Source organism: Protopterus annectens, chromosome 7.part0 (genome assembly GCF_019279795.1).
Source record: "Protopterus annectens isolate FY-2018-M chromosome 7.part0, PAN1.0, whole genome shotgun sequence".
In the NCBI taxonomy this organism is placed as follows: Eukaryota; Metazoa; Chordata; order Ceratodontiformes; family Protopteridae; genus Protopterus; species Protopterus annectens.
Window position 1 is genome coordinate 1,704,150,114 of NC_056739.1, and position 14,782 is coordinate 1,704,164,895.

Consider the following 14,782-nt stretch of genomic DNA (forward strand, 5'->3'; position numbering starts at 1 on the left):
ATACTCAGCCAATCAGCTGTCACAGGAAGAGAATGGGAGGGGGAATCTGAGCTTTTGAAACCTGGTCAGTAGTGGTTTACCGTGGCAGATAAGAAAAACGTGACTGAGACACTGCGGAATTAGAACAGCTGTTCTTACAGGCAGGTAGGACTTGCACAACTGTAATGTGTTAGGCAGTCACTTGGACTTTTGTTTATATATATATATATATATATATATATATTTTTTTTTTTCCGTTTTGTTTCTCAGGCATCGCAATCTGGACAGTCAGCTTAACAATAATGAGTTCTACTTCAGCTTTTCTGAAAAGCATGATGTAACAGACCACATGTTCAAGGACCATCTCCTTGCTTTGTAGTCTCCAATTTTTTCTTATGATTACATTGCACCAGTAATCTTAACAGTGAATATGCAAGAGCTCACCATGGTGTAGCATTTGGTCTTTGGGAGAGCTTATCCTTTATTCTGTTATTTGCTGGCAAAAAGTTTTTGGCTGAGAATGTGGTGGAGGTTACTAAATTTGTCAAAGTCAGAATGGTAGTCTACGTTGGTGATTTTTACCCTGTTGTTTCATTGCCTCCTACCATTTATGTTCCTTCCTGGTACTGGTTGGTGGCTCTCCTATTCTGTCCACTTTACTGTGGTTTAAATGTTCTTCGTGTTTCACTGTTGCAGTCATTACATTTGGGTTATCTGCTTGCAGGTAGCCCTCAGTCGGCCTGATTAACAGTGTCTTGGGTCCTGCTTCAGATGCTGTCCCTTCTTCCATGACGTCAGGTCGTCAGGGGTATAAAACATGCAGCTGATGCCATTACATCAGTCTTTCTTGCCGTGCGGTGCCCGAAGCAGAAGCAGTTCGCAAGTGCCGGTCGGCAGACTCCTGAAATTTTCATTTTCGAGTTTCAGAACCGAACTCTTCAACTAAAGCCAAGTACTCTGTTGGGGAAATTTTCTTGCTCCTTACCGATGTCAGTAAAAGTTAATAATTGCATTACTCGTGGAAAGCAAATACCTCATAAAGATTTTCATTCGTACTATGTTCCTTGCCTAGGCCCTAACCACGATGTACCTTGCTGTCGGTGTTGTGCTTTATTTAATCAGCGCACTATCCGTCGTCTGTATATTTTTGCCTCTAAATATTTTGGTTCTCTGTTTAATTATTCAGAAATGTCGTCTGTTAGCCATCCGACTACCGGAATTCTGAAAAAACACAAAAATAGACAGGCCGCTGAGGTCCAAAATTACTGATGATGCTTCTAAGCCAGTCGCCAGTTTGCCGGTACTCAGTGATTCACTTTCGCAGCCCCTGATACCCGCTACTTCTGATTTGCAGGCCTCTACTGAGAACCATTCGGAGTCCGGTATGCTGCGAGATGCTTCAACTATGGAACCCGCAGATGTCTCTACCTTGGATGGGTCCGGAGCTGCTGTGCAGGCACTAGCTTCTGAGGGTGTATTCAGGCCTATGGACTTGCATATTAAACAGACCGCCTCCTTTACTTGGGCCTAAATCTCGATCCATGCCTAAAAAAATGACGCACAGGCCACATACTCAGGCCTCTATGCCTAAAAAACAAATAAGAATGGCTGAAGATCTAATAACCTCTAATCAGGGGTAACCAACCCCCCCCCCCCACCTTCTAAGAGGCCTAGGAATGAAGTTGATTATGAATCTTTTGATCAGGATTCTGTTTCTGATTCTTATGATGATCTGGATTTGCCCTTATCTACTTATGAAGATTCTGATGCAGAGGACTCCATTCCCTCTGCTTCCCCTCCTGAGGATTTTTCTTTTGGAGAAACTTTACATACTCTAAGGGAGCATTTCAACTGGGGAAAGCTAGGATTTTTCTGGTTCAAAAAAGAGGCTTAGGGATTTCCTTCTCCTACCGCAGCATAGGCCTTTAGCTATTCCTCCTGTACTAGACATTGTTGTTGCTTTTTCGGAATCTAGTTTGGCCCCTGATACCCTGCCTCCTGCTCCCAGAAAACCTGACAGATACTACAGGGTCCCTGAGTCCCACAAGTTCCTTTTTAAAAATCCTGTTGCAGATCCAGAGACTATTTCACAGGGGCCCAAGGGCATTAAGGCTTCTACTGCTAAAAATCCTACCCCTTCTGATAGAGACTCCAGGGGGCTGGATAGATGGGGTAAGAAGGTTTACACTTATGCAACCTTGGCCATTAGGACTTTCAACTGCCAGTTTCATATGTTAAAGTATCAGCAACCTGTTATTGGACTGCTTAAACAGAAAATGATGTTGATTCCTGACTGTGTGGAAAATAAAGAATTACAGGATTTAATGCATTCTGCTGAACAAGTTGGAAAACGTACTTTCCAATGTGGTTTTGATTCATTAGAGGCCTCTTGCAGGGCTGCTGTTACCGGGTCTGTGCTCAGAAGGCATGCTTGGCTTAAGGAGCAATCTTTGCCTGATGATGTTAAAGCTAAATTGTCGGATGCTCCTTTAAATCAGGACCACCTGTTTGGCAACAAGGCTGAGGAAGTTCTTAAAAAAATGGAAGATAAAGCTAAATCTATGCAAACTGTGAAAGGTTTTTTACAAGTTCAGCCTCCTAGATTTAGTAGGCACTGGCCCTCTAAGAATTGGTCCTTTCCAGCCCCTTCCAGGTCTTCTCAAGCCAAACCCAGACACAGCAAAAACCCCAGGTTTCAGTTTCAGGGGACACGCAACTAAGCAGTGGGGGGGGCCTCTACTTTCAAATCTGGGAATAATAAGACTCCCCCTATGGTAAACTGTCTCAGTGACTTCCTCTTAAATTTTCCAAGCACTTATTAACTGACTATCCCTTTGGGGGGCAAGATTGCTCTTCATGCAAAGAATTGGGAACTCATTACCTAGGACAAGTGGGTTTTAAATAGTGTCCCAGGGATACAGATTTCACTTCCACACATTGCCAACACCAAGCGGGTGGCTGGACCTACCCCCAAATCAGTGGGCAGAGGCCCATAAACAAGTACTTTCTCTCTCTTAAGCATGGGAGCTAGGGGGCTATTCAACTGGTACCAGAAGAGGAAAAGGGACAAGGTTTCTACTCAGGACTTTTTCTGGTATCCAGAAAAGACAATTCATGGCATCCTGTCCTGGACCTGTCTGTTCTAAACACCTTTTTGGAGATTCCAAAATTCAAGATGCTGACTCTTCGCCAGTTACTTCTATGCTAGGCAAAGATGCCTGGTTGGCAGCAATAGATTTAAAAGAAGCATACCTGCACATCCCAATCGGGGAATCTTGCAGAAGATACCTACGCTTCAAAGCAGGCTACACGTACAATCAGTTCTCTGCACTGCCCTTTGGCTTATCTACTGTGCCCAGGGTATTCACAAAGTGTCTAGCTCCAGTTATTGCATTTTGTAGGCAAAGAAATATTCAAATATACCCATACCTGGATGATTGTCTAATTCAGGCAGAAAGCCAGGACATACTTTTGAATCATCTGGCCTTTGTACAAAGGGTTCTAACTTGTCTGGGGTACACCATAAATGAAAAAAAAATCACACCTGTTACCCTGTCAACAAATTATATTCCTGGGAGCAAGCTTGAATACAACTTCCCCAGATGTCTTACCTCACACCAGAGAAACAAATTCTTTTGACAACTTACTTCCAACAAGTGGCCACAAAAACCCTGCTATCTGCAAGACAAATACTGCAAGCCTTTGGGTTCATGGCTTCCTGCATTCTTCTAATTCCATGTGCAAGACTGCATATGAGGAAACTACAGTGGTATCTAAAACGCCTATGGTGTCAACATTCTCAAGAGCTACAAACAATGATTCCTATAATACCTTGCCTATGCCTAGAGTTCCTTTGGTGGGCAGAGGCCTGCCACCAAAACAAGGGAATACCTTTCACACCACCCCCTGCTGCCCAAACCCTAACAACAGACGCATCAGACTATGCATGGGGGGGCTCACCTGGCAGGGAAGTGCATTCAGGGCAAATGGAACCCAAGTCAAATGCACCTGCATATTAATCAAAAAGAAATGTTAGCTGTACAGAATGCTCTGACAGCCTTCAAGGGCCACATTCTTCCAGGACAACTAATGGTAAAGACGGACAACACCACTGTTATGTGGTACATAAACAAGCAGGGGGGTACACATTCTTATCCCCTCTGCAGACTAGCCATGGCAGTGTGGAACACAGCCTTGAGCTACCAAGTGCACCTACAAGCTCAATTCCTGCCAGGAAAATTAAATACATTGGCAGACGGACTAAGCAGACAACTCATGAAACCACATGAGTGGAAAGTGGAACCAAGGATTTTCAACATGTTGACAAGCAAATGGGGGAGCCCAGATATAGACCTGTTTGCCTCTCCCCAGAACTACCAATTGGATACATTTTGCACAAGGACTCCCCACAAACAAGCCTGGAAAGTGGATGCTCTGTCCTTCACCTGGAAAAAACTATCAGTCTATGCCCCCCCCCCCACACACACACACACACACACCTCTGCTCTCCAAAGTACTACTAAAAATCAAACTGGACAAACCGAGGATGATTTTGATTGCTCCAGACTGGCTGCGCCAATACTGGTACCCATTCCTGCGCAGTGTGTCATGGTCATCTCCATGGCACCTGCCTCAGACTCCTTCCCTGCTGTCTCAGCAGGAGAAACAGATTCTGCACCCTCAGCTTCTAAAACTGAATCTTGCAGCCTGGCTAATTACTTAATCTCTCCTTTACCATCCCTCAGCAAACCTGTGATGGATGTCATTTTATAGGCAAGGAGGCCTAGTGCTAGAAAATCTTATGCTGAAAAATGGAAAAGATTCTGTGCCTGGAACCAATCTCAAGGGATGAGCACAGCAGAGCCCAATTTACCTCAGATTTTACAATACTTAACTGAGATGCTTCAAAAGGGCCTGTCTTTTTCCTCCATTAAAATCCACGCCGCAGACATTTCAGCTCATTACAACACAGAACCTCCCCTCTTCTCTCATCACTGCTCAAGCAGTTCCTCAGAGGGGCCAAAAATTTGAGACCACCCAGAAGAGCTCCAACCCCAGCCTGGGACCTTAACTTTGTCTTGGAGAAACTCACTCTACCTCCTTTCGAGCTAGCTGCTACTGCAGTCTTAAAATTTCTTTCTTGGAAAACAGCTTTCCTTTTAACAATCACTTCAGCTAGAAGGGTATCTGAATTACAGGCCCTTATGGCAGTGGAGCCTTTCATCACGTTTCATGAGGACAGGGTGTCCCTCAGAACCATACCATCCTTCATGCCCAAGGTGGTATCCAGTGTGGCTCTTAATCAGTCCATTCATTTGCCAACCTTCTTTTCCAATCCACAGAATAAAAGGGAAATGGATACTGCATTCCTTAGATGTGCACAGGCAACTTAGATTCTACTTGGACAGGACTAAACCTCAAAGGAAATCTGAACAACTACTGGTGGCATTTGCTGCAGGGGCAGAGGGGAAGGCTATTTCAAAGCAAACCATTTCTAAATGGATAAGCCATTGCATTAATTTCTGCTATAAGCACCATGGAAAACCTATCCCCCAGGCGATCAGATGTCACTCCACTAGGGCTGCATCTACCTCTACAGCCTTTCTCAGAGGCGTCCCTACCAGGAACGTCCTAGAAGCTGCTACCTGGAGTTCTTTACATACTTTCACCAAGCATTATCATTTGCCAATTTTCTCTAAATCCAGAGCTGGCTTTGCCAAAGCAGTCTTGCAGGGCCTTATAGCTGGCCTTAATGCTATCTAAATTCATCCCCCCAACCATAGCTTTGGGAATCTACCCAAATGTAATAACTGCAACAGTGAAACACGAAGGACATAGTACAGTTGTGTACACTTAGCATAAATGTAGATGTTCGAGTGTATTTACTGTTGCAGTCTTGGTTACCCTCCCTCCAGCCCCCTAACTTCTTTTGACTATACCTCTACTTTCCTTTACTATGCTTATAAGCCTTTTTGGTGTATTTGCTTTTTTTGTTGGAGGTATATCTTTGTACTTTTATGTTTAATTGGTTCCCATTAGGGGGCACCTGACATCTGGGGCAAGGAAAACTGATGTAATGGTGTCAGCTGCATGTTTTATACACCTGACAACCTGATGTCCTGGAAGAAGGGACAGCAACCGACGCAGGACCCAAGACTTTGTTAATCAGGCCGACTGAGGGCTACCTGCAAGCAGATAACCCAAATGTAATGACTGCAACAGTGAATACACTCAACATCTACATTTATGGTAAGTGTACACAACAGTACTTTCTGCTTATCTACTTAAACTGAGTCACATACTGTGTTCATTGAACCCCCAGGTAGCCCCCCCTAAGGCTTCCCCACTTTTCTTCCCATTGATAAGTAACTTCTTCTGATATTACATTCGTCCTGATAGGCTCTAGCAGCAGTTTCATTAGAGCTGCCTTTTGTGATGTAACATAAAATATTCCAGAGTTTGAGTCAGGCATGTGGTGGTATTCTGCCCAGTGGCCTTTTAAAATCATAAAGCAGTACCACCTGTCATATTTTCAAAAGCAGTTTTGAATGGGACAGTACCAGACATGTCTGTCATCTACTGCTCCAGATGTCTGTACATAGTACCTCTGCAATAGAATCAAAGTTTCCTGCATGTAGGCCTTTTCTGACTCTTCCCCAAAGTCTTTTTCTTTTTGCTGTTTCCATTCATTTTAAACAGATTTAATAGGTTTTCCTTCCACATCATAGTCTCTTTCTAGTGCCTAAACTTGATAATTGCTGCAGAGATCATTAAAACCTATGATTCTGATACTCCTTTTTCTTGAGACTGCAGCAGTTGACATCCAGAAGTATCCATATCCTATTGGACAGTATTGCTTTTTACTTTCTCCATTCTAGCTTCTTAACACTTTTTTCTTAACTTCTGACATCCCTCCTGTACAGCTACAGTGCTTCATTCCTTCCTTGTCAAGATAATTATTCACATCATAAGATTGTCTAAGCCATTGTTCATATCATAAGATTGTCTAAGCCATTGCATACTTATAAGAGTGCACTAATTCTAATTCAACAAGAACAGGAAAATCTGTGTGCACAAAGTAATAATCTTATCACATCTATTTTTTTAATCTGGAAATGCTCATTAATAACCATTTTTCTTCCTAACAAAACTACATTTTTGTCATACTTTGGAACCAGATTTCCACCAACTTCGATCATACCAATCATCTGTACCAGTTATAACTTTTATCTGGATTTGTCCCTTAACTTCTGAGAAATAGAACTGCTCAGCTTTCTCACAAAACTTGGGTAGTCAGTCAGGATCAAGTTTGGCATCCTTAGTCATGTCATGCCACAATGATACTTGTTATGATCCCTAACCTGGTGTGATGCAGTGGGCTGAAACTACTTCATGAGCACACATGTATACTGTGATCCCTTCCTATATCTGTCATGCTTCTTGTTTTTAACCCCTTTACTACACATGTCAAGTTGTTTCCGCATCTGCTGAGAGTGCCAGAGTAGTGGGTGCCAAAAAACTTTTTTTCTATTTTTAAATTGTAAACATTACACTTTGTGATAATTTTTCCCCACTTTTGGAGCACTTTATGGATAAATACTGGTTAGCATAGTCAATGCAGTAACTGTTATCCTAAATTTAAAAATGATCTCAAAATAAACCTGAAAGTAAGGCCATCAGTACCATTAGGAAGTTGTAGCACTTCCCACCCACTGACGTAGCAACAGACCATGGCTATGTAATAATTTACCTGTTATACGAATTAAGCACTGAACTCTGTCATTACTTGGATACCTGTGTTGCTGGTGCTTGCTTAGTTTTTCCTCATTTTGAAAGGCATTGTTAGCGTGCAGATGAACTGATCTTCAGGAATTGCTTTCTCTTGCCGGTAATATTAAATATAAAAAGTACTGTCAGTACAATCAGGTAAAACGTTAACAGCACAGTGATAAAGTATTTCTTAATGTGAAGTCTGGTATAGGATGTACATGTAGGTGAGCAGAGGAAAAAAATAATTAGAATTAAACATCCGGAGTGGTTGTTTGGGGGGGGGCACACTTTTTATGTGAATGCTAATTGTATACATGGTTTGACAGGGGCCCCATGTAATATATTCTTGAGAAATAAGTTGAAATGCCTTACAGAGGCAATTGTTTCTTTCACCTGACCAGAAATGTCATAGGTGTATGCAGTCAGAAAGTGATTATTTTAGAAGGTTGTAGGAGGCAGGCTGAATGCAAAAGATAGACGTTATATTTACTAGATCAAAATTAAATGATTATCATTACGGCTTTACAGAGAGTTGCAACAAGTTGAAATACATTGCTGTATCTATTTTTCAGCTGATCAGTCAAATGTTAGGTTTATACCACTCAGAGTTGATGATTTTGTGGGTGGGAGTGACTGTCTGTAAAAGTGACTGTTTGGCTTATCTGGGGCTGTGTGTGTTTGTATGAAGCAAACTGAACTATGCCACTGTAGCCAGAATTTTTCATTTGATCACAGTTGGACAGCAGAGTCGGAAGAATAAATATTTTATTTTAAAGGTGGGAAAGTTTTCTGTTTTTGAAAACAGGTTGTTGTCAGGAACATTGTATTTGCATGAAATAGTGAAATACATTACTGTGGCTAGAATTTCATTTACCAGGTCGCAGTAAAACACCAGAAATGTATCCATTGACAATGTAGATATTACTGGAGGGTGGTGAAAGTCTGTGCATAAAAGTGGCTGACCACTGTAGATAGTCATTCCAGCTTCCCAGAGGCAGAGTGATTGTGTATGGAGGTGTGTATGAAAAATAATTATCACAAGTCTTATTTTTGGATAGACTTCTTTGTAGTCGGAGGGCAATGTAGCATGTCAACAGTGAACTGTTTTGGTTTGTGTGTGTGTGTGTGTGTGTGTGTGTGTGTGTGTGTGTGTGTGTGTGTGTGTGTGTGTGTGTCCGAAAGTAATGTTTCTGGTGCTGTAAACATAGTGAAGCTGTAACATTTGGATTTTGGAATTTATAATTTCATGGCATATTTCTCACAGAGGTGAATATGTACTACATAAAATACTCTTATCTCATGATGTTTATAAGAATTATAACCATTATTATTTACTGAAAATAATGTTTAAGCATTTCAAAATGTTCATATAAAAAATACTGGGAATTGTGAACATGAAAATGGTCTATTTCAGCTGTATAACCTTCTGTTGACAGGCACTATTAGGTCTTGTGGCCATAATGTCCCAGGCTACCAAGCTTGTATTAAATTCCCTTTCTGTAAGGTCTGGGTACATGACTTCTTTTCAGGGTATGGAATATAGTACGTGTCTAGAATGTATATGTAATGAGGTGGCATGATGTCTAAAATGTAAATCATTATATAAGTATATGTATTTCAGAAAATTTGTTTTTTTGAGTGAACAAATACAGCATCCAAAATAACCTGCATTAGCCAGGTCAATGTGGTGTGATAAACTTTAGCAGTGATGGACATAATTGGCAGCATTGTGTAATTTGTACCCGAGTGTTTGTGCATTTCCCAAATGTTATGAATTGTCAAAAGGAGACTAATGCATGGGCTTTTACACATAACTGTCAGTATGTATTCCACTATTACAGTCTGGCGTGTTGCATTGTGCGTGCTGTTTCCACTAGGGGTAGATATCTGATTATTTTTATGATGAGTACAGTACATGTCCGGAATATAGTTGCATTCTGTTGTCATTAAATCGGAAGTAGAAAGAAAAAATCATATACTTTTTTTTATAGAATTTTTGCTTGCCCCACCCAAACCTTTAGGACTTGTAAGTAGTGAAACATGTTACATGAAGATAAACTTGTGTCCTTGCTTTTGTACCTGAAATTGCTAAGTGCATTCCGTAGTTGTGATCATATTTTCTAAAACTTGCAAGTCTCAAATGGTTTATGAGATACAATCTATATTGATAGATACCATCCAAATGGCTTTGTTCACCTACTGATGGTATGTTTTTACCAACTTTATTAATGACTTTAGATAATTTCCATCTAGATGATGGAATATTTTATATATATCTGAGTCTTATTGATGTGTTTTTATGAAAGTAAACCTAAATGTTAGAAAGTGATTTTTGTCATTCTGTATGTTGTAGCAAATTTGTATTTTACTAGTGCAGATAGACATGCACACGTTTTTAGATTATGTTGTATGCTTGTCTTTCTGTTACCTCCTGCAGTATACTGTACAAGGTTAAGTTTGCAGGTATTTTGTCTAGAAAATTTTTATACTATGGTCTGGAAGTATTATGGTACCATTGACATATATGTATATGGTGAAATTAAGGATAATGAGGGCTGTTAGAAAATGAAAGAATGTTGTAGTGTTTAGAAAATACTGCGTTTAAAAAAATGCAAAAATGGCAAAAAGTTGTTAAAATTCAGGATGTCTCTGTTCGTTATGCATTTGAAGCTAGGATCATGCTCAAAGGAAGTTGTAAGTAAATGTTCTTGCCCAGTGTTTATATGCTTAAAAAAATATATATATATATATATATATATATATATATATATATATATATATATATATATATAATGTTAAACCATTCTGTGAATGTGGCTTTTTGTATAAAACCCAGTACATCCTGTAGTTTGAGGACATCCTCCTTGAAAATGGTGAAAAAATAAGAGAGCTAATAATGCCCCTGCTATTAACCTCATCACTGCCACAGGTTGCGCTTGTGGTGTTGCATCAGGAATGAGGTTATGCAGGCTTTTGGCCATTCTGTATTTTTACTTCTGTCCCATTGATGGTCTGATTGTATTCCTTATTCCATATCGGAATTTCTTAGTCATCTTACATCTGTTCCACAGATTGGCTTTTTAGTGGCAGTACTCCATAGGAGATATGTACATGATAATACATCAGTGAGTTATTAAATGGTGTTGTGTTTCTGCAAGTTAGCACTTTGTCAGCTTTTTTTTCTGTACTCAGCTTGTGGTTTGTCGTCTGAAGTGGGGTTGATCTTTATTAAGTATTGGAGAGTTGCAGCTGAGTACAGCCTCCCACAAGTCACACCTCTATTTTGCTATGATGCCCATCGCCTCCATTTGATTTATCTCTGCACTTTTTGTTGCTTGAGAGGGGGTTCACCTTACCAGGTAAAAGTACTTTATGGCTTGCAGGAGCTGTTCATGTCCAAGTGAAGCACATCTGAGAGGTTGTGATACTATGACAGACTGAGAAGCTGAAGTGGTTGTGGAGTTACTATCCCTATGATATGCTGTACTCCCTGTAGGCTACTGTGTGTTGTATAGTATGGAGAAGGAGTGCCACCCACCTCCCAAAATGGCGACACCTACAAAACATGCCTGCATGCCCATCTCCACCTCCAACTGTTACCTTATCATCCAGTGTTCACAGAAGCTGGTCAATCCAGGACATCACTCTCACTGCCCCCCCCCCCCCCCTCTGAAGATGAACATGCAGAACCTCCTCTTTTCTTGTCCGTTGCCTGCTCTACTAGATCTTGCTGTAATAATCAAATGCGAGTCACCTTATGTTCCAGCTTTATCCCTTCTATGCCAAAGGAACTGGTAGAAATAAGCAGGCTATTACTTGAAACTGGGGTAAAAGTCTATAATACAAGAGGAAATTTTAGAACAGGCCTTTTTGATGCTTGTGTCCATCTAAAATAATGCAGTGTCAATTATCTGACTGCTGTAGACTGAATGAGGTTAGTAGATGGACTTAAATGAAATGCAAATTGAAGCTCAGTTAGTTTTGTGCAAAGCGTTTCTTAAAAGGCACTTGTTTGTTACATAATGGTGCAAAGCATTTAGTCATTATGAAAAAATGCATAATAGATCCAGAATGTTTCCCTAAAGCAGAGGGTGGAGAACAGATGCTGATCGCTACTTCAGTTAAAGCCTTGGTGTATCAGAGGGAGCGAGTGAGAATATAAGGTAATCATTCATGCTGTATTTTTTCAATTGTTTTATCTGACGTTCATTTAGAAAGTTCATGTTTGGCTGAGGATTTCACAAGGTTTCATTCCTTCAATTTAAAGTTGTAAAACTTTTTTTACTATATTAGTTAGTGATTGACAGGTGTGATGCAATGAAGCTTAAGTTAAATTTTATGAGCTAATATCTCTTATAGTTCTGTATCTGAGTGTTGGGTTTTCATGATGTCTACACATGGTTAAGATTTGGATTTACTGATCAAGTGCAACACAGTGGCATAGCAGATAACCTCTTTCTGTGAGATGACAATGCTATCTGGTACGATTCTTGGCTGAGGTGCCTTCTGTGTGGAGTCTGCATGTCCTCCCTGTGTTTGTGTGGGTTTACTCTGGGTGCTGCAGTTTCCTCCCAGACAACAAAGAAATACAGTAGGTGGATTGGGCACTCTAAGTTGGCCAAAGATGTGCATGTGTGTGATTGGTATGGAAAAACAACAGCAGCAAGGCTAGCCCCCTGGAGGTGTGACCCTTGGCTCTAGATGTTTGCCACTGTTGAAGTGATACCCTGATCCCATGTGGAAAATGGGCAAAAGGGATAATGGATGGATTAAGCTCTCTATTGTTTCAAATAGAACCTAGTCAGTGGTTTCATCAGTTGGGTGATCTTTTTTAACTCTGTGTATTTCCTATAACCAAGTGGCATTTGTTGTGTGGTTTATTATTGCCCACTCCTTCGAATATTGCAAGTCCACCTGACTGTTAGACATTATAGAATACAACTGACTTCAGACAGACCTTTTATATCTTACTGTGCATTTTCATCTTGTAGGTGATGTTTGAAACGTACCAGTTTGAAGGTGTTTACATCGGAATCCAGGCAGTTCTTACTTTGTACGCACAAGGTGAGAAAAATACAATTTCATAATTTCATCTCTGGAGATATAGTTAACTGTTGGGCACAAATGACTCTTCTGCCCCATGGGAATTGTAATAATATTTAGAAGCATTTTAGAAGGATGTTTGAATAGGTAAAGCACTGTGATGAACTTTACTGTTATTAAGGGGTTGAATATTTCTGGCCATAAACAGCTACACTACATATTTGTATAAATTCTGCAGCAGTCCTGTGATGCAGACATGGAAAATTTAAAATAAGCATTATTAAAAGCTGGTATACCCTTTTGCCATGTCTTTGGATTAAAAACTGGTATATTCTCAACCACTAAATGTCTGTTTTGAATCAGCATGTGTTTGATCTCTACCATTCTGAATGTGAACATTAGCGTTAAACGTCAGTCAGCATCTCTATGATGTTCTTTGTAGCTGGTATTGTAGTACTGATTCTTGGGTCTTCCTGCCATGCATAGGCCCATGACTGGCCCAATTCCAGAGTCTTTACATCATCCCTAGCTGAAGGATGATCGATGATGGGCATCTAGATGTAAGAAGGGCTTTCATTGGCACCATCTCCACTTCTTTCTAGCTGGGCAGTCCAATGCATTTCATAGTGTGTAAAACACTCGCAGTCCGTTGTTCGACTCATTTTGTCCAGAATTTCACCTTTCTACCAGTCAGTTAAATATCCTATGGGGGTTTCCACTTTTAATTTACTGATCTGATGTTGTCCACTTCATTCCATTAACCTGAGGGACTCTATTCCAATGCTCGGAACTGACCGTCTGCCTTCTTACAGCTCGAGATTCCAAACTTGAGCTGCTCCTACCTACCCACAATGTCCCGCTCCTGCCACGTTACCTCAGATCACATTTACCATATTTGGTGTTAGCAGCGAGCTCTGCTGAGCTTCTCCGTTTAGAGTTTTTTGAGTGAGTTTCCAATTTTTTGATACTTCTATCTATTCTATCTTCTCCTTTGCTGCCTTCATTTTTTTTTTTTTCTAGCTGTTGGGTTCTATCTGTTAGGCTTTAAAAAAATTCTTCTTTTCTGCTTATGGCTGATCAGAAGCCTTTGGGTTTTAAAAAGTGCATTTCCTGTGAGTGGAAGTTTCCCTTATCTGATGCCCACTGGGAGTGCATCTACTGTTTTGGGCCTTTCTATTTGGAAGCCTCTTGTGACATATGCAGGGCTTTTCACCCCCAGCTTCTGCCAGATAGGAGAAGCAAATTCATTTTAAAGGCCTTGCTCCCTCCCTCCACCACCTCGGGGGCTCAACCCCCAGCTAAGAAGCCCAAGGATTCCCGGGAGTCCAGGAGGTAGTTTCCCACGCGGTTCTCCTCGGAACCTCCGTGGAAGAGACATCAGTCTTCATACCGACGTGTTCAGCTCCGAGCTCTTACTTTGCCCTCCCCTCCACCTTGTTTCTCCTCTGTGACTAGGGGGCCAAGTGGCTCTCCCTCTGCATCTGCTCCAGCTGTGTTAGTGCCAGGGTCTTCTCTGCTGGTGCCTTCTGGAAGATCTCTGACCCATTCCCCATGGAGATCTCCCTGACCTCCCTCTTCAGGTTCATCTAGGTCTTCCTGAAGCCTGTCCTGTAAGGATGTAGGTAAGTTCATGAGGCAGTTCATCAAGACACAGATCCCGATGGGGCTTGTGTCCACCTCGTCCATTTCTGAATGCATGAGGCTGTTCTCGTTCCAGCCTGTAGCTCCTTCTCCTACTCATCCCTTGGTTCGGAGTTGTCGGTTCCATTGGGTCCCAGTGCTGGGGTGTCAGAGCTGATAGAGATTTCTTCTTCACCTCTGACATTCTCCCCTACTGGCTCAGTTCCTGCTGCTTTGGTTCCAAGTGTGTCTCCAGAGCTGTAGTGTCTAGGCTGGTTCCTGGGGCTTGACTTTGACTCCAAAGGTCTCGGAGCTGTCTCTTCCCCTCGGGGCCTCGCCCTTTGATCAGTATCAGACTCCCCCCTCTGAG

The 14,782-nt window shown here is 41.4% G+C and overlaps 1 protein-coding gene across 1 annotated transcript in view; it reads left to right on the plus strand.

The window, feature by feature from the left end:
* The window catches only part of LOC122807180 (actin-related protein 2), a 421,099-nt gene that overhangs the window by 176,112 nt on the left and 230,205 nt on the right, over nt 1–14,782 (plus strand). The window contains exon 4 of the mRNA XM_044078220.1: nt 12,741–12,813. Within this exon, the coding sequence (XP_043934155.1) occupies nt 12,741–12,813 (73 nt within the window). The remainder of the gene's footprint in view (nt 1–12,740; nt 12,814–14,782) is intronic.